The following is a 20628-nucleotide window of genomic DNA, read 5'->3' on the forward strand; positions in this document are numbered from 1 at the left end:
TCAACACCAGTGACGATTATTTGAACCGGTCCTAAGCCTCCCCCATGTTGACTCGGCCTAAAATGAGTAGCTGGTGGGGTGTGTAAACATCGCCGCTGGGGAGACAAAGGTGGCCAGGCGTGGTACTGGCCACCCTCCGCCTCGTGTACCGTGCCGGCATTCATAGGTGCTCGCTAACAGCACTTGCCCCAAAGGTCAGTTAAGGCTATACGGGGGGGGGGGGGGGGGGGTCTTTGTTGTGAGTACTTGACTGTGTGTGTTGCTAGAACTGCACTTGCCCCAATAATCAGTTAAGACTTTTCAGGGGGTCATTGTCTTTGTTGTGAGTACATGTGTGCATGGCTAACATCAGTGGCAAGTAGTATCAACACTTTTTTCCGGGCCTCCCCTATGCCTACTCAGCCTCGAGTGCGTAGAGTACCTGGTGCAATTATTTTGCCAAATCTCAGCGGAATCAAAAAGACGTTCAGCAAGGCCATTTCCTCAAATTACAGACCTATTCCTCCATGCCTCGGTCACGTGAAAGGAAAAGTACAGCCTCTGCATGTGTGGCGTGTAATGATTCTTCAGTGTGTCTCTTAAAATGTATTCTTATGCTCACATTGAATTGCGTAAAAAATGTTTTTTTAATGTACACATTGCACGCAAATCCTGTGTATTTTAATTTAGGGCTGATGGAGATAATTACGCTCGTAACATGACAGAATAGGAAAAATTATGCAAATTAGGTGGTACTAAATATAAAGGCGCAGCCCTGAAAGTACGTACTCATGCCACGTTTGCCAGAAGGCTTGAAGAACCCTTCAAGAGAGCCTTTCATGAGGCCAAACTGTGGCAACCTGCCAATCGACTAACTGCGGTTCATCCATTTACAATTCTGAGTGTAAGAGATTTAATACACTTTTACCATTGTTTCATCTTCTGACGTACCTTGGATTGTAAGCCCAGTGTGCAAACAATTGCACCGCGACAGCGTCCCGTCAATAATAATGAGACATTGAAAACGACGTGATACTGACACGCGAAGGATGAATCCGCTCAATGCCAAGATGGCCATCAAAATATTAACCTCGGGCTGAAACCAACAGGGAAAATCTTCCTGGGGCACCGTGGGCAAAAAAAAGCGTTTGACGATAGTGGCTGGGCAGCGTTTGCGCAGAAATTGTACGTGCAACTTTCCCCTTAAGCCAGCTTGAGTTGGAGTAATGTGAGCCACAACACTTGAGCAGACGGGCAGCAAAATACGGAGAGCGCTTTTACTGTAGTCATATGGACCTTGCAGTGGAGGCCACTGGTCAACTAACAGTTGTGGTTCAGACCTCGCATTGTTCACGCTCCTCCAAAAGCCACACGCACAATTAAGACGTTTGTTCTGCTGTGCGTCCGCCATCGTAGTCTAAGCAGCGGTCTTTATTTAAAAGGATCGTAGCAATGAGGCATTGCCTGTGGTGGGTGCGCTGAGCGTGACTTTGAGCTGACAAGGTCTCCAGTCATTCATTCATTCTTCCCGTGCCTTGTTTTTTTGTTTTCCACCCCCGCTGCATGAGCAGATCACAAGACTTTGTAAGATTAGCTATTCGAAACACGTTTATAAGCCACAGAAGATGCATTTCACACGTTCCTTTCTCAACCCTGTAACTTTCCATAAAAATCATTTGCAATTACAATTTGTGTAATGTATTTAAAAAAATTCAAAGCTGGAAAGGAAGCAGAAAGCCAATATATGACAACAATCCATTATCACAGACTACCAGTTGTATCAAAAGACTTCCTTTAGCCGTGGGTTCTAATGTAAACTGTGCAAAATTTACATATAAATAGGATCATTTTCCATCTTACATGCAATATTAACTCTCTAAACTGTGCCACATAGGAACCAACATACGGTATGTACAATTATGTAATGACAATCAATGACACTCGTATTTCATCCTCCAGTGACAGATTTCATTAATATGTAGAGAATAATGGGACTCCAAACGTATTTTAATTAGGCTGAATTGTGCACATTCTAACGTAGCCCTGAAGGGAATTGAGAAGGGGAAAAGGTGATCCATTTATCCCTTGTGAGGTTTACTTTGCATTCGTTGTCTTTTTTTCATTTTTCTTTCTTCCATTCAGTGTTCCAGTATGAAGTCGTCAAGCGTCGCTTTCACAATAACCCCGGCGATTTCTCAAAACAAAACCGGGAAGGGGCTTGAAACAATACGAGGTGGGGAGAGGGAAAGTGTGGCAAGTTGGGTTGGCATTCCAGTTATTTTTGGGGAATTGGGGGAATTGCGCTTCAGCTTTATTAGGTAGTCCCAGCAGTGCAATAAGCATTATTTTTCTTCTTAAAAGCGAAACGTCGTCCGTAAGGCAAAGGGGGAAGAGTCGGCAGCTCGCCTGAGGTGCCCTCCCGTCACACCTCGATATAAATCTTTTCCTGTTTATCTCGCGATTCATTGACAAGGTTTGCCTTCTCTGTCCGCGTGTGCCACACGAGAACCTGGAAAAGAGCAACGCTTCGAGTTAAACGGAGTCACAATTCGGGATGTTTCTGAGCCAGCTCAGGTGAAACGGGCAATGCAAACGTGCAAGTGTGGTGAGGGAGCGAGTTGGTCTATTGAGGGGGGAAATATGAGGTTACGTATACCTGAGAGCCGGAACATTTACGCTCAGAATGTGAAAACAAATGTACTTTTTTAAATTGGCTTTTAGCATGCATATTAACCATTAAGGTTGGGAACAGAAGAGCAATAATTTGACAAAAGTTATCATGTATATTATTTGGGTCTTTCGGTAAAGCCACCTTGATAGAAAAAAATAATTAAAATAATATTTTGATTTAAAGCTTTCGCGACTGCAGGGATTCATATTCTTGGTTCTTTAGGTAAAGTCACGTAGAAGGGAAACAATAAAATAATAAAATATAAAACAATACAATTTTCACGACGTTTCGACTGCAACACAAGCAATCATCATCAGGTGTGAAAACCACAGCAACATTTTTTTTAAATAACGCCACTTTTTTCACATTTTCTTTCTGTGGTTTTCACACCTGATTATGATTGCTTGTGTTGCAGTCGAAACGTCGTGAGAATTTAATTGTTTTATATTTTTATTATTTTATTGTTTCCCTTCTACGTGACTTTACCGAAAGAACCAAGAATAATAATATCACGACGTTTCAATCGCAACACAAGCAATCGTCTTCAGGTGAAAAAGAGGGGGAAATCTGCCGAGGCAGGATGCTTATAAAGGTTTAGAGATGGGCGGGGCAGCTAATGCCAGTGTGGCAGAGGTACTACGGAGCTGTGGGGGGTGGCCATTGTATTGTGAGCGATTAGCATGTCAATGTAAGACATGTGAAGCTCGGCGAGAGCTCGGTCAGCTGTATTTTTTAAATGCTGTTAGGTTTATGCACTGTAATAAATATCAACGCAATTCAAATTTTCACCAAAACAACTTAAGTAAATGATGTCTCTCTCAAGGTATACATTTTCCTGAATCTATTGTTTAAAAAAAAAGTATCTTACTATACAGTAAGTACGTGATTCACATCTCACCAGTAATCTTATCGCAATTATGACAGGAACTAGTAGCCAACAATAATTTTTTGTTGCGTTCCTATGATAATCATATCTTCTAATTCTCACAGCACCGACAGTTATGAGCCATATAGGACATGAAATATTCTCCGGTATGTGACTGTGATCAGCCAGACCGGACAAGGAGTCATACAACGACCCAATGCCCGAATCTTAAACGCGAATGAGGCATCACAGCGATAAGACTCTACGACTCCTGATGCAATTGTTTGACTCATCAACATCAGCCGTAAGAATAAGATGACCACGATAGTGGGCGTGGGTGTAACGGATGAGAGTTTGCGCGCCCAACAGATTCCCATTGCAGCTCCGAGCTGGTGGGAATTTTACACCAGGGGTTGGCGGCAAGGTGTTGGTAGTGTGGCATGCGCTTCTGTCTCAGTCACCCTCTGAGCCCCCACTCGACCAGCGGTCAACGTGCTGCCTGGCCCCATGCACCTTTCCGCAGAGTGCCGTTGTCGTACTCGCTCGGGTTGCCGCGATGTAATATTTCACGTGATGATGACAATTTCCACGTGATGAGGGATTGATGTATTTTCATGGTATCAGTTTTCCAATATATTTGTAATAGGATTTAGCATTTTTATAGTCTCGTTTTTTTAGCTTTGCTGTACTTCCAGTATGAATTTAGGCCTGCCACTTGACAACCTATAACGCACTTGCTGTTAATGACACAAGGAGTAATTAAATAATCAACCCAACTACAAAATTATAACCACTGAGCTGTCAATTTTAATACATTGTACTCAGCACTCAATTATTTAGCAAACGCTATATATTTAGAAGTGTCAGTATTGTGCTTTTGTCGTTTCATAACTATTTGGTTAGGGAATAAAATAAAGAATAAACGAGCAATGACAAACACAATATTTTGCAAAACATTATAATTATCGTGGACCTTATAGATATGTGGTGTCTCCATATCACGAACCAAACTGCTCACTGTGGCGTTGCAAGGTGGCAATGCTGCGCTGTCCATGGTACCACCAGCAGCGACGCTTGAGATCAACAGGAGTCCCTTACGAGTAATCCATGGGCTAGCGGGGAAATTGGTACTGCCTCAGGTAGTAAAAGGTGAGCAGAGCCATTTTATTTATACGGCTATTCGCTTCAAATTGTTATCACATAATTCACTGTTGTTGGCCACATTGAGCATTTGGAATAGCTAAAGTTATGCCACTTCAGGTGGTTTCGACAAGTGAAACATCCAGTCTGGGCTCGCGGACTAATGGTGCTAAACATTTGTGAAAATCATTTCCATTGTACGCGCGTAGTATTTAGCACCAACACCCCAGGACAGCCAGCCCATGTGTCGGCTCTACCCGTTGTTTTTTTATTATTAGGGTCGTCGCCGTAAGGTAATACTACAATTGCCCCATAAAGGTAATACTACAATTGACCATACAGGACAAGGTCCACGATAATCGTATCGTCCGTTTTGCTAATTGTCGTGACCGTTTTTTCGACATCCTTTATTCTGGCAAAATAAATGTCAAACGATAAAGACAATAATTAGATGTGGCACGAAACATGCTTGTTTTCCCGCACCACAGCTTACAGTGAGCCTGGACTACTGCGGTAGTTGATTTAATGAGTTATTTCTCGCATCGGTGATAGCGTGTGCGTATTAAGCATTATAGGTTGCGAAGTTGCAAAAGCAGTTCACTCAACATAATAAACCTTTGAGTCATCTTTATTTGTAATGGAAAGACAGCAATACACAAAATCAATACAACAAAACTGCTAGATACTACTACAAAGTTATAGGAATCGGATATCATGCTACTGTAATTGTCATATTGTGAAAATTAATATCGTATTGTGTTGGGTATAGCATGGAAGGGGGCAAGGCGTTACCGGCTAGGCCATTATGAGGATCTGAATGTGGTGCTCGGAAGCAGCTAGCAAGGGCGCAGCCAGGACACCTCATTTGGCATTGGCAGAGAAGTGAATCACGCCCTAATTATTTTATCATTCTAGGGGGGTGGGGGGGGGGGAAAGAGAAAATACATGTTGACAAATAATAGTCTTTTTTTACATACATTTTCTAGATGAGGAAAACCGCGAGTATGTTTTTTTTTGTTGGGTAAAAAAAGTGTTACAAAGATTCTTAACACGTAACATATTAAGCAAGTATACGTGATCAGCTGCTTTGTTGTTTTCAGTGATATATGAGGGAAAACAAATTGGGTTCCTTTTGACCCTGATAATTTTCATGTTTTATTTGAAATTGAGCCAATTTAAGATACAGAAAATTTACATATTGTTATTCATGAAAACAAAAAAATTCACATTATGCTGTGAAAATGTAATAATATGATGTCACATTGGATTGTGGGTAATAATATAAATAACAAACAGACAAGGAATGCCATAAAATAAAACTACAACATTTTAGTCCATCAACCTAAGGCCTTTGTGGACTAATTGTTACTGGCAGAATGTAAGGCCTGTAGCCTGACTCAAATTATATTCCAAAGCGAACATGTTATTTCCATTGCTAGGAAATATGTCCATGCATCCATTCGTCAATCTGTTCGTCCAACTTCACGTGCGTTTAACGAGTTGATTAACAAAACCCCTAAACCATTTGTAATGCAGTTTATCTGACAATATACATATATCAATGGGCAAAATAGGCAGGATAAAAAAAAGTTTTTAGTCATTAACGGTCCCATTTTGCATGCAAGCAGTAAAAATTGTGTCCCTTGATGTACACATGTGCACCTAATGTATGCTTCATGAGACATTGGTGTTTGCCTCTATCTGTGCACAACTCTCTTTGAAGAGTCAATATCCTCATTGTGAAATGGCTTCCAGCTTGTTTTATTTGAATGTCGTGAAACATGTTTGGCTTGTTATTTTACTAGCATTGTTGTTTTTAGGTAATATTATTGGATTTTACTCACAATAATATTAAGCATGCAGCACATTATTGGTTTAGAGTTTTCAGTAAATAATACAAAGAAAATAGCAGGAAAAAGTCAGTATGTTTTTAACAAAGATAAATACGAGGTTTTTTTTAATTGCCAATGAAAAAAGGTACATGGTTTGGGCGTGTAATTTTTCACGTATTTTCCTCATTTTAGTCACGATACGATATGTAGCGTATATAGCAATTGTCATCACAACAACGAAGGGCTAAGGCCATTGTAGCAAAGAACAATTACAGAGCTGTATATAATGCAATGGTCCAACGATTTTTCTTAAAGTTTTTATTTTATTTAAAATAAAACGCAAGAGAGGATTTGTTGTCAGTATTTGTAAAAAAAAACAAGACTGTTACACTAAAAAAAGAATTACGCATTTTTTCTCAGTAAACGTGACATAATTTTGCAACATTAATAATATTGCATATGTCATAAAGGACCTATTTATTTATATGTATAAAATAGAGGACAATGTGGCTGTTTTTTGTGAAAAGAAATTCCAGGATTTAACATTATTGGGTTTTAACGTAGTTTTTATTCAATATAGGTATATTAACCATGAAGACTAATTTATTGTGAATATTCACTTAAATATAATGAGCATAAAATTAGGTCCTTTGTCGTAAGGTCGTTTGTGGCCAATGAAACAGGTAAATATTTAATCACCAAAATTAGATTTTAAAAAAATTGGCGATAAGTATATATTTAACATCATAACATAACTCCTTTGTTATTCTGAAGCTGGCTGAAGGCTTTCTCCACACCATAACTGGTCAATGTGGGTTCGTAAAAGAGAGGCTAAGGACTACATTAGTTGACACTTAGCATTTAGATGTCACTCAGTGTAATGGGCCACGGTGCTATTTTTCTGAGATTGTCACAACCATGTAGATAGTAAGTATTATTTTATATACATATATAAACAGTTTTCGTATGATAACTAGACAATTATTTACAGCAAAAACACAATTTAGGGAAATGTTATTGGTCTTTTTTTATTAAACATAAACCTTTTGTAGATGTTTAAGATTAAATTTTTTTAACGGGTTTTTTTTCTTTCAGAAAAATATTTTAAGTGATAGTTTGGCAAAAGCCAATGGCCATCCCTCACTACCATGCAACAATACACCTAGCCCCTGGAACAGGATCTGATTCATCACTCTTCATTCGACATCATCTTGGGTGTGTTCCCTCCTTTCGCTGCCACTCCATCATCAGTCTTGACCACCGGTGATGATTTCCTCTTGCAGCAATGTTCTACCCACGCTAACTTACGTCTCTTAACAGTCATTTGAATGCCTCTAACTTGACTCTAACTCGCAAGTATTCTCAAATCCATGTGCTCCGCTTAGGAAGATACTGGAGCTATGCACTCTTCAATCTAAATAGAAAACTAATTTCTTTAGAAACGCTCTTTGTGTTTAGTTTGTTGTCCTTCCCCCACACCTCTGATTAGCATGGCTGGCGACGTACGGCGCGAAAGAAGTTCAACATACATACCTGGCCATACTTCTTGGTGCACTTTTTATAAATATTTCCCTTTTTCTTTGTCAATGTTTATCCAGATAATCTACACTGATGCATACCACGTGATTGTTCAGGCACATTGCTATGTTTCTGTTCATCGCCAGGTTCAGTTTTCCAACCGATCTCGTCAGCCTCTTGATTTAAAGTTTTATCCAAGTCCACTTTCTATAACTACATTGGACGTGTACTTTAATGCTCACATGCATTCCAAGGCCCGGCTTTACAGCGTTCTTCTATAATTTCACATCGTTCATAACTCATCATCCACTCCGAAATGGCTAAATTACTGCAATGCAATTTTCAGGACATACATTCTGATGTCGCCATGGATAACTTTGGCAAAATCGTATCTCCTTGTCTTACTCCCTTATAATACGTACGTGTGTTTTCATGAAATCTCAGTGTTGCTGTTGTATTTTTGTAAATGGTTCAAAAGTATGCTTTATTTGAGGCCTCGGTTTGTGATATCTTTGAGGATTATGTCAGTTTTCACGAATTAAAATGCCATTTAATTATCGACTAAGGCCATGAATAATTGAATTTGATATTCATTTGTATTTCCCATAATCTTACAGTACATATATATGTGTGTGTGTGGTCGATGATAAACCTGGCTTTCTCATGTGATTAGTTGGCCTTTCCATTTTTGGTTACGATTTTGCAATAAAATCAGTGGACAATGACTACATTTGCAGTAAGAACCCAACCAGTCTTGAATTGTTCAAATCAGTGAATAATGTAATAATTGAGTCCTTGTTCTGTGATTGGGGCATTTTATTTCTCTATATATATGTAGGTCGTTAATTCTGTGTGAACAACACAGTTTAAATGTAACGAAAATAAGAAAACGTGTTGTTTGTCTGGGTGTATCATCAGTGTGGGTTGTAATTGGAAACTGCACAATCCCTGACCAATCCAATCTACTGATTTGAGAGGGCGGCTTAATATTTCTACAATTGAAAACGATCAAAATGAAAATCAGATTGTAACAAAATTATGACATTGGGTTATGTCCAATCTACTTTTTTTTAAGGTTGACATTCATTGATTTTTACATTAAGGGAAACACTAATAATAACGCGTATAAAATACCTTCACCATCTGTCCATAAAACATAAACTAAAATTTAATCAAACCAATTGTTTTTTAAGTGTCTAAATATTAATATTGTGATTCAATTGTGGCAGAGAAAAACTACATGGTAACCATAATTAAACAGTCGATATAAAATAGCAATGAGTACTTTACCCTATCCTTGCTTGCAAGCATTGCAATTGTGTTCATGCTTACAACGTCTGCTAACATGTGACTACCATTCAGCCAGCTATGAATAAGCTATTGCCAAGATTCGACATCACAAATTCATTCTCAAATATCGACTGTTGTTGTCTCACTCGTTCGTTTTCTGGCGTCTTTCTCCTTCTCATTAGCCTTAATGTAACATTTGCACATAATTAACATCGATTACAGAGACTGCAATCGTTTCTCACACACTCAATTCCACGCATGCGTAATCCGATTAATCGATTCCGGTTCAAGAATTCATCACAGCCCCATTGTTGAGTGGGCCACATGATTGTATTAAAAATCCCACTGACCGTACACCCCATAGTGTTTGTTATGTTGCCTTTTAACAATGTTTTTTTTGTTTTATCTGACTACAATTTGTAACTAAATAAATGGCAGAGCTTAGCATATTGGCTTTTGTCTTAAAAAAGATTGCCTCACTTTTTATTCAATATTTCCGTTTTCAAATGTGGCCAAACATCAGCCATGTTCTGAGAAGAAAAAAACAACTCCCATTGTTGTCAGTAAGGGTTACATTTCCCTTATTTCATGCGTTAATTTATAATAGCATGCTGTTTAATTTTATCTCAATATTTGTATGAAATTGACAGCGTATGCGAGTTAATATAATTTCGGGGAATGTTTTTTTTACTTGTGTGTTTTGGGTTAGTATGTGATTTTTTGAAGTAAAACATTCTCGATTTAAAGCTTTCGTGACTGCAATGATTCATCTTCTTTGGTTCTTTCGGTAAAGTCACGTAGAATGAGAATAAAATAATAAATTGATAAAATAAAATAACACAATAATATTCTCACGACGTTTCGGCCACAACACAAGCGGCCTTCATCAGGTGAAGGGACGAGACTGTCTGGTAGGACAGCGCTGGAGTGCTGGTAGGACAGCGCTGGAGTGCTGGTAGGACAGCGCTGGAGTGCTGTCCTACCAGACAGTCTCGTCCCTTCAACTGATGAAGGCCGCTTGTGTTGTGGCCGAAACGTCGTGAGAATATTATTGTGTTATTTTATTTGATCAATTTATTATTTTATTCTCATTCTACGTGACTTTACCGAAAGAACCAAAGAAGATAAAACATTCTCACCATCATTTTAAAAAGCATTTATATTTCTAAAATACTTCTACTATCATATATTTAGCAAGTATAACTTGATTCGTGAAAATTGTATCACTAAAACATATAATTATTATATCAATGCAAAAAAAACCCATTGTGGTGGCTCAAAAGTAATTGTAAACATGAATAATTTTGCATACATTTACTGCATATTCAGCATGCATTTTTCACGCTTTGTTTTATATATAATTACATTAAAATATTTTTTTTTGTTTAAGTAGCGAGTGTCTCACCTTGGTGCAGTTATCTGCCTTGGGCTCCAGCTCCTCCATGGTGGTGATCTGCTTGAGGAAGTCGGACTCCTGCATGCCGGGCTGCGAGCCTCTCCTCTTGAACATGGCTTTCGGGTTTAAGAGAAGGACCTCCAGATTGACTGCAAATCCTGGTGGGCAAAGACTACCACTTTGTTGGATGTTTGACTGTGGACCATGATAGTAAAAATTGTGATGATGAGTATTATTATTCTTTCTCTACATCTGAATGTTGTTACATCACCATCAGTGGTATTCTCAGGTCCAATCTTTGACAAGTTTATAATACGTTAACAAGGTTTACAGAAATAGTTCCGTCTGCAGCTTGACCAGCAGGGGGCGAGGTTCTGAGAGAGCAATTTCGTGAAGCGGTCACACACGGTTATACGGCATTGTCCATCAGGGTATGACTTCAAAGTTATATTCACCATTGCCATATGTAATATCGAGTGCAGCACAATGCATTAAAATAAATCTATACACGTGTATAATTACCTGCTATGGCGTGCGGATCACAAACAGGGACTTTGACGTGGATAATTAACTCAGAGAGATGTGTAAGGAAGGAAGTGTGGAGAGAATCATGCTTGGAATAACACAGAGGGACAGAAATCGGAACACGTGGATCACAGAGCGTACACAAGAGAAATGGCCTTGGGCAGGACGAGTCGCAAGAAGGGATCATGGCCGGTGGTCGAGACCAACGATGGAGTAGCAGTCAAAGAATGGAGGACACCCGAGAAGACGTCCACCGTGAAGATGGAGCGAAAAAATTAGCTCGTGTGCCGGAGCTCGGTATAGATTGTTGCGTAGCGTGATCATGAGAGATGGTGATGGCTTGGGGAGGCCTTCATTCAGCGGAAGATAATTATTCACAGTGGACTTCAAAATGAATTGTATTCGTAAACTCGGACGGGATTGGCCTTTGTGGGTTTAGCACGTAAACATTGGTCATCCCTCAACCCAGCTCGGATTAAACAAACATGTCCATCATCGTCATCAGCCATAGTCTGTCCGCTTCAGGATGAAAGGCACCTCCATGCCGTCACCATTCATTGAGGTTCAGAAGCAATGCCCCAATCTAACTCGCTCCTGCACACAAACGAATGGATTAGCAGCAGGTGGAAAATACCAGTCAGTTACATTACATCGTCTTCAACTAAGCGCTAGAGCAAAAACGTGAATATGCTATTTAATATCATTCGTCACATAACTGTTCAAAAACCCGCTGAATGTGGACGTGTCTAGAGGATTGTTACATTTACATGTTTTATCCCAGGATCAAATATACGCGGCGATTTTTACAGTTGCAACTGAGGATGCCATCGCCATGAAACAAATGCACATTACCCGCTGAAAAACAAGGTCAAGAAGGGGTGAGCACGAAAGGGGGGCCTGAGGTTGAAAGGAAAAGGCAAGAGATGCAAGGGTGATACGGGCTGGCTGATGAGTGATCAATATTTGCAAGGATAAAGAGGGCAGGGTAGGGCCTAAGCCAGGCATAGCTGCTTTGTCGTTATTCAACACTACACACAAAGCAATGCTGCACGACACATAAACATATACACAGATTCATGCAGCAACGTGCAGAGAGATAGACTAACGCACCTTTATTAGTATTGGGATGCTTTTGCAATTGTGCCAGGCTCAAAGACTAAAGACACACCTCTAAGATGATTAAGGTTCAATGTTAGTTACTGGTATCAATAGCGGAATGGCATGGGAAATCAAGAACAGCGCCTTGCGGCTTTACACAATTCATATGAGAATGTACCTGCGTTGCCTTACACAGCACGTTGTTGCTCTATACGACACGCTTAGGATAAAGTAAATGCACTGCTGCCTTTCAGCACCATGGACAGCGCACTGACGCACAACATCAGCCTGACAAGCGTCCCCCCCCCCCTCCCCCCCATACGTTTCCACATGAAGGCAACCCGATTGAGTGAAGGAGCACGAACTTCCACGAACCTGCCATGTCGGTGGCGAAGGGCCGGTCGGGCCGCCAGCCCGTGTACCACCCCACGACGCGGCCTCTCTCCACCAGGGGCCGCTCGTAGCGCCGTCCGCCCACGAGCCCCACGGGCCACACGCCCACCTGGCGGACGCTGCGAATCTGCGGGACAGAGAGAGAGAGGATGAAGAGGCGGAGGAGGAGGGTCAAGTTGAGTACCAGGAGCAGCGGAGAAAGTGGATACGAGCCACACCTTCTGCTCACGCACTGTCGTCTAGTGTCGTGCCCAGCCCGTGGGCAGTGAGAGGAGCTTCAGCACCGATCCTGTCCTAAATCATATTCCCGTGTATAGAGTTTACTCTATGTGTATAGAGTTTACTCTATACAGGGTGCCCCAAAAGTTAGGACACATTGGGTTATTATACGTCTTTTAACAAATCACGTAGAACGTTTTCATGTATATTAAAATAATTGAAATTGACTTCCATTAACATTAATGCACGCATGGATTCTGTTGTGAAATGAATTTAGGACTGTTTTAAAGATTACCGGTGTAATCCTTGAACATACATCAATTGCGTTTTGTCTCAATTCGTTCAGAGTTCTTGGTCGAGTTTGATAAACAACTGATTTGAGGTGACCCCACGGAGAGAAGAAACTGTGATGTTAATAATGATAATAGATAAAACATCAACTCAACTTAAAGGATGATCGATTAAACATTTAAATGGCAGTGTTAAACTAAATTTAATAATCCTACGTTTCCTGACTTTTCGGTCACCCTGTATATCGGCGCATTGTGGATCTCTCGTTCCCATTCAGCCTCACACTCCAGTGTAAGTTCACACATTGATAGGTATTATCTGGGATTTGTGCCGTAGGGTAATATCATTGTGGACTCCCAACCGAGAGACCGCTGGTTCGCAAGTGTCCTTAACGTCTCTGCCTCTGTTCAAGCAGCAGTATAAATGGTGACACCGCATTAAGTCCAACGACAGGTCGCGTGACGTGAGGTAAAACGTGGGTACTCCGAAGCCGTCAGGACAGCGTGGAAGAGTAGGCCAAATGCACTGAGCTCCATCTAGCGGAGATCTTTCAAGCCAGCAGTGGCATGAGCAAGGAATTGCGGCGTTGCACCTTCACATCAATGCACGCGTGACATGTTAATTGATCAACCGCGAAGAGCTGCATGTGACTGATATAACCAAAGTCACGCTTTTGAGCGATTTCTGTCTGATTTACGCATTGTTTAAAATTACATTTGACGCTATGCAACTGCACCCGTCGCGAGAAGGGATAGTGACCGATGGTCAATAACAATTACGGAGTTTCAACCAATGAATAGAACAACACGTCCGAGAGAGAGGCCGACCATTGAGGAGATGAAGCGATGAATTCATTCATTTCACGTGCAGGTTCTGGGTGGTTTATTCCATCGCGGGATCACGAGAGGTGCTGGTGGTGGCGGCTTGGGAAGTCATTCATCCAGCAGTGGACTAATGATGATATGAAAACTGTGCACTTCGTGGTATATAGCTATCAAGAGCAAGAGATAGTACGGATGTTGTAACCCTGTGATGATATACCGCCCGCTAAGCATCGCTGGTTTCAGAGCGCGGTTGCAGAAATTGGTTCTTTTTTTTGTCTACAACGGTTGTTCATTTTTTTAAAAAGTCGATGATCGTGGCTACGGCGCGATTGCGTAATAAACAACCTTACCGGGATGGCTTCAGAATGGGCCAAATTAAGCATGGAGGCGCAATTCAAACGCTCCGTGAGATTAGCGTACATGTGCAGCCTGTTCCACTCAACATGAGCATTGCATTTTTTTGATGCACATTGTAAGAAAAAACAAGCTGTTGGAGATTGTGTTTTTAATGTTCTTTTATATGCGTGTCTCCTGTTCTATACACTGAGCGGTGATGCAGTGGCGAGCGCACTGTGCTACAAACCCCACCAATAAACAGTGGCAAAAATTCGAACGGGCCCTGGTCTTCCCGAAGGTCGACTCAGCCTGAAATGAGGTTGCGGGTGTGTAAACATCAGCATTGGAAGACAAAGGCGGCCGGGCGTAGTGTCGTGTGCCGTGCCGGCCTTAATTGGTGTTCGCTAACAGTACGTTAATAGCTATATGGGGGATCTTTGTCTGTACACTGAGCTGTAAGTATTACAATGCGCATGACTAAGTTCTCGAGAGGATTGCAGTGTGAACGTGCGTGCATACGCTGCGCTATGCATGCAGCAAGCAACACATTCACACTCAATGACAATGTTCACACTAAAATTGGAGCCATCGTGGATTTTCACATGCATTGTGTATATATAGTGTGTGTGTAAAACACGCTCCGTTGTTATAGACTGCTATCCGCGTGCAGTTTGCGTTGAAATGTAAGCGTATGTATTCGTGTCTCTGATCTTCTGGCTGGCGTCGTTCAGAGTCTGTTTATTAGTCTGCGTGCATACTCAAATGACCCGTGTCCGATTGCCTCTCACGGCCAACGCCAGTGACGATTATCGCAACCGGCCCTGGGCCTCTCCTAGGTCGACTCAGCCTCAAATGAGTACCTGGTGCGGTGTGAAAACATCGCCACGAGGGAGACAGAGGCGGCCGGGGGTGGTTGCTGGCTGCCGTGCCGGCCTTAATCGGTGTTCACTAACGGCACTTGCCCCAGCAGTCTGTTAAGGCTATCCGGGAGGTCTTTGCCTCTTGTCATACTTAAACGAATGCCTGACTTAACATAGGCAAAGGTTCCATTATGTAGCTGCTCACCCCGAGCTATAAAAGCCCTGATAGTGGCACTGTCTTTGTGCCGTTCGCCTTTTGGCGTTCTCTGGTCTTGCATTGTTTGAGACGAGGCTCAAAAGAAAACTGTCTCTGGTGTGGATCAAACAGTTTCAAAGACAATGCCAATATATTATCAGAGTATGTTTTTTTGTTTGCATGTTCACCACAAGTACGCGTGGTTAACGCAGACAAGATTCTGTGAAAAAGGATTCTGTTTGGTCTCTTAACATCTTAACACCTATTCTTAGTTTTTTCGGTAAAGTCACTTCAACGTGACTTTACCGAAAAAACTAAGAATATGAATTACTGCAGTCACGAAAGCTTTAAATCAAAATCTTAACACCTAAATTTTGATTTAAAGCTTTCGTGACTGCAGTAATTCATATTCTTAGTTTTTTCGGTAAAGTCACGTTGAAGAGAAACAACAAAATATATATAAAACAATAAAAAATTCTCACGACGTTTCGACCATAACTCAAACGGTCATCATCAGGTGTGTCGGTTTGCATATTTATGCAAACCGACACACCTGATGATGACCGTTTGAGTTATGGTCGAAACGTCGTGAGAATTTTTTATTGTTTTATATATATTTTGTTGTTTCTCTTCAACGTGACTTTACCGAAAAAACTAAGAATATCTTAACACCTGTTTTATTGCCGGAAATGGTAAAACCTATTGTTATAGACATCGGCACTCGGGAGACAAAGGCGACCGGCCGTGGTGGTGGACACCCACCCCCTCGTGTGCCGTGCCGGCCTTCATCGGAACTCACGAACAGCACTTGACCCAGCAGTCTGCGTTAAAGGTTATTCGGGGTGGGTGGGGGGGTCTTTGTCTTTGTGTACACTTGAGCTGTCCAGCTTGAGCCTCTACTCTTTGTGCTAAGTGCACATCGCGCGTATCTACGCCTACGAACGCGTCCGAGAGGACTTCAACCTGCTGGGTGGTTCGGAGAGGAGGTCTTCGTCCAGCAGTGCAGTGATCATGGCTGATAATGCAACGGATGTCACCCACTTCAGCCCAGGTTTTATTGTGTGAAATAGCTCCCGAAAGAAACGTGGAGAATGGTATATAGCATACAATAGGTGTGTCTATTGGTTTGCATGTGTATTAGGGAGCCACTGGAGAAATGCACTTTTAAATCTAGCTTGAAAACTCATTTTTTTTAGAACCCCTCTTTGTGTTTAGTTTGTTGTCCTTCCCCGCACCTCCGATTAGCACGGTTGGCTACGTACGGTGCAAAAGAAGTTCACACATACATATAAACACGCGAAGTATGTATGTCGGTAATAGAGAGAGTGTGTGTGTGTAAATACGTCTGTTAGATATCTTAGCGTGGCTCTAGCTGGAGACTATACGTGATCCAGCTGTATTTAGTATGTAAGGTCTATAGGGGTTGCGTGCATTCTCTTCCGTCCCATGGCCTCGTGAAAGAGCCTCAGGCTGTGCGTGTGTGCGGCGCATTATATAAACGGTGTGTGTTATTACAGGAATACGACAATAAAAATGCACAGCTCTTTGTCAATCGATAGATCAAGGGCGTCCCCAAACTTGTCGATCGTGGGAGTTGTTTTGACCATACTTCACCAGGCAAAATTCGAAGTATCAGAGTTCACAGTGTGCGGTGCGCTAACCGCTGCACCACCGCTCAATGTCACGTAGCCTATGTGGATGCATTGCGTGAGTGGCGCATGCCCGTTACGTAGAATATCTGCACGCTGCACATGCGTGGCAGTCTATACATGACGCGTGTTCTATACTGTGTGTGTGTAGCATGTGGCATGTGTGTCAGTGCTCTCGCCTCGTGGAAGAGCTCCAGGCTGTAGGTGTTGTCATCGTCCGCGAAGAACACGACCCCCCGGTCGCGGGACGCGGCTCTGTTCCTCCGCAGCCACTTGAGGCCCTCGTTGCGCTGCTCCGTGGCCCTGGGCTGCCCCGCTCGCTTGAACCTCCTCGGCGTGGCCACGTTGAGGTGCGTGTGCGCCACGCCGCAGCCGGCCAGTAGGGCGCCCACCAGGGCCGTCTTCTGGCCAGAGTCCTCCACCACGAGCCAGTGGAAGCGCGGCACCTGGCGGAACGTGTTGGCCAGCCGCGTGAGCTCGGCCTTCTGCACGGCGCGGCTGTACGTGGGGGTGATGCAGTACACCACGGGGACGAGCGGTCTGCTGCTGCTGCTGCTGGCGTTGCAACATTCGTTCCTCGGGGGGCCCCGCGCGTGGTGGAAGTAGCCGTGGCGCAGCCGGCTCTTGCTCAAGTCCAAGTCGCTGACCAGGATCACGACCAGGACCCAGGGGAAGACCACCAGCAGGCGGCTGTAGACGTACGATTTCATCGTCCCGACGGCGGCTTGGTGCGCGGCGGCTGGCGGCGGTGCGCGCTGCTGCTCATCGTAGGCGCGTGGCGACGCTCATGCGTAAAAGGAGCCTCCTTCATGCTCTTCTTCCACGGCGGTTGTTGGGAGACGGAGCTCTGCTTCTGGCTGATGATGTCTTCTCGAGAGTCTCGTCTTGTTTGTGTGTGCGTGTGTGTGCGTGTGTACATATATACACACGCACACACACACAAACACAACCGCGCAAACAAAACCACAAGGTTTCCCTCCCACCTCCCAAGAAAATAATTATCCACGCCTCGTTCCCAATTTCCCTCCGACCGCTCAGTTCAGCCGCGTATCCCGAAGAGCTGTGCACACGCACGGCTGATGTTGAATTTGTTCCGTCGCACAGTTGATGTGATGTGCAGCAGCAGCAGTATCAGCAAGAGCCCAAATAGCTACCGAAAAGCTGATCTCCTCTTGAAACGTGGCTCTGTCGCTGGTAGAGGCTGGCATCCCCAACCCCACTTGAACAAAAAAAAATAACAAAACACACGCACACAAAAACTGCGCCCGCTGATCGACTCGGGGGCCGTAGATCTCCGCGCGTCTCTTCCACCCTGCGTGCGTTGTGGGGGAGGGGAGGAGCGCCGCTCGTACGAGCGCGCGGGGTGCGTGAACAACCTTACAATGCACGAGCGGGAGCGCCTTTTATACACGAGACGCGCGGCGGTACAGGGGCTGAGCGCCCCCCCCCCCCCCCCTGATATGCGCGCCGCTGCCGACGCTAGCTGGCGCGCAGAGCCCACGAGCGACGCAGGCAGGAGGGGCAACAGCCTCCTCGCGCCATGCTCCATCTACGCAGCTCATCCACAAACTGCACCACCCGCCAACACCAGCAGCACCACCTCCTCGCTCGCTAACTCGCAATTCACGCACGCACGCTCGCCATCCCTGACAACTAGCGTTCTCTCACGATCATCCCCAACATTACCATTCCAGCCACTGACATTCCAGCGCTGTCCTTATACCACTGACATTCTACTACAGCTATACATTCCACCGCTACCATGAATACAACTACCATTCCATCACTACCATCCCATCACTATCATTCTACTGTTACCATCCTATTACTGTCATCCTATCACGACCACCCTGCCACTGCCAATCTACTCCTGCCATCCTACCAATATCATCATACCACTCATCCCATCGCCATAATTCCTACCACTACCATATTACCACGACGACCCATATGATCACCATCCTACCATTACCACCCTACCACTACCATCCCAATCACTACCGTCCTTCCACTATCATTCTACGACTGCCATCCTACCACTACCATCCTTCAACTGCCATTATCATAACTACCATTCTAGAATTACACTGTGTAACACAATTTTTGTTCCTGGGTAGTAAGTGTTATTTCGTAATTTCTCATGCCTACAAAGTATAGAAAATGGCTATTATTCCCCACAAACTTTGCTTTTGTGACCAGGACAGTGATATTTTCAAAGTACCAATTTTCAATGAGAGAACGGGCGAATTTGTGTCTTTTCGTTCACATAAAGTCAGACAAAAACATATGAATAAGTGCCTAAAGTAATACAAAAATGAATACAAAATATTTAGAAGTAGTTTTTAGAGATTTGCGATTATACTGTAAATCACTTTCACGGATCAGCCCCCAAATGTAGTCTCCCATCATGTTCTCGTTCTACTGTCCTTGGTAGCGGCGTTCACAGTCCAGTATCTCCTGGTGGAAGCGCTGGCCTTGCTCCTCCGAGTACGCTCCCATGTTTTCCTTGAATTTATCAAGATGAGCATCAAGGATATGGACTTTGAGGGACATCCTACAGCTCCCATTGTGCCGGAGTTCTTTACCAGAGTCTCAACCAGCTCCACATAGTTTTCGACCTTGCGATTGCCCAGGAAGTCACGGACGACTGCGACAAAGCGATTCCCAGCCGCTTTCTCCTCACTAGTGAGCTTCTTGGGGAATTAATTGCACTCCAGGATCTTCTTTATCTGTGGTCCGACGAAGACACTGGCTTTGACCTTTGTCTCAGACAGCTTAGGGAAGAAGTTTTGAAGGTACTTGAAGGCTGCCGACTCCTTATCTACAGCTCTGATACATTTTTTCATAAGGCCCAATTTGATGTGCAGTGGTGGCATCAGCACCTTCCGGGGGTCCACCAGTGGCTACCACTTGACGTTGTTCCTCCCCACAGAGAACTCGGTTTGCTGTGGCCAGTCCTGCCTGTGGTAGTGCGCCTTGGTGTCCCGGCTGTCCCAAAGGCAAAGGTAGCAGGGAAACTTGGTGAAACCGCCTTGGAGACCCATCAGGAATGCCACAATTTTGAAGTCTCCGATGACCTCCCAGCTGTACTGATCACACTTAAAGGCATCCAGCAAGGTCTTGATGTTGTTGTCATCCTCTTTGAGGTGCACCGAGTGAGCCGGGGGCAGAGATGGCTACTTGTTACCATTATGGAGCAGCACGGCTTTGAGGCTCCTGGATGAGCTGTCAATGAAGAGGCACCACTCATTCTGATTACAGGCGATTCCGATTGCCTCGAACAGACTGGTCACATTGTGGCACAAGCAGAGCCCATCTTGACGGGTGAAGAAGCTGCAAAAAGGTTGGTGACGTTTCCTCTAATCTACGACTTGCACACTTGCATCCAACAAGTTCCACTGCTTTAGCCTTGACGGAAAAAGCTCGGCATTGGACTTGGTGAGACCAAGATCTCTGATAAAGTCGTTGAGGTCTTTTGGGTTTGGGTAGTATGGGTTTCTCTCGTCAGCTCCACCTCTGAAATTGTCATCTGGATTTATAGCATCT

The 20628-nt window shown here is 43.5% G+C and overlaps 1 protein-coding gene across 2 annotated transcripts; it reads right to left on the bottom strand.

Annotated features, from left to right (window-relative positions):
* Nucleotides 1-1242: 1242 nt before the first annotated feature.
* LOC116942659 (galactosylgalactosylxylosylprotein 3-beta-glucuronosyltransferase 2-like) lies at nucleotides 1243-18514 on the bottom strand. 2 transcript variants are annotated; one of them, XM_032954847.2, is made up of 4 exons: nucleotides 17262-18509; nucleotides 12690-12834; nucleotides 10701-10849; nucleotides 1243-2488 (listed from the first exon to the last, which is right to left on the bottom strand). In XM_032954847.2, the coding sequence occupies exons 1-4, from the start codon at nucleotides 17790-17792 to the stop codon at nucleotides 2402-2404; spliced, it is 912 nt and encodes a 303-aa protein (XP_032810738.2). In that variant the 5' UTR covers nucleotides 17793-18509; the 3' UTR covers nucleotides 1243-2401. The 2 variants fall into 2 exon arrangements, with proteins under 2 accessions (XP_032810738.2, XP_032810739.2); XM_032954848.2 differs by lacking the exon at nucleotides 1243-2488 and adding an exon at nucleotides 5268-5566 and having other exon boundaries at nucleotides 17262-18514.
* Nucleotides 18515-20628: the final 2114 nt, after the last annotated feature.

Source organism: Petromyzon marinus, chromosome 15 (genome assembly GCF_048934315.1).
Source record: "Petromyzon marinus isolate PM22_M1 ecotype Great Lakes invasive population chromosome 15, UKy_Petmar_22M1.pri1.0, whole genome shotgun sequence".
Lineage (NCBI taxonomy): Eukaryota > Metazoa > Chordata > Hyperoartia > Petromyzontiformes > Petromyzontidae > Petromyzon > Petromyzon marinus.

Bases quoted from the DNA above. Each gene is read 5' to 3' on its own strand.
- LOC116942659 (XM_032954847.2), bottom strand. From the start codon at position 17,792: ATGAAATCGTACGTCTACAGCCGCCTGCTGGTGGTCTTCCCCTGGGTC. The intron at 10,850-12,689 runs GTTCGTGGAAGT...TTTGCCCACCAG, and splicing joins CTTCGCCACCGACATGGCAG to GATTTGCAGTCAATCTGGAG. The intron at 2,489-10,700 runs GTGAGACACTCG...GCTCTTTTCCAG, and splicing joins AGGCAGATAACTGCACCAAG to GTTCTCGTGTGGCACACGCG.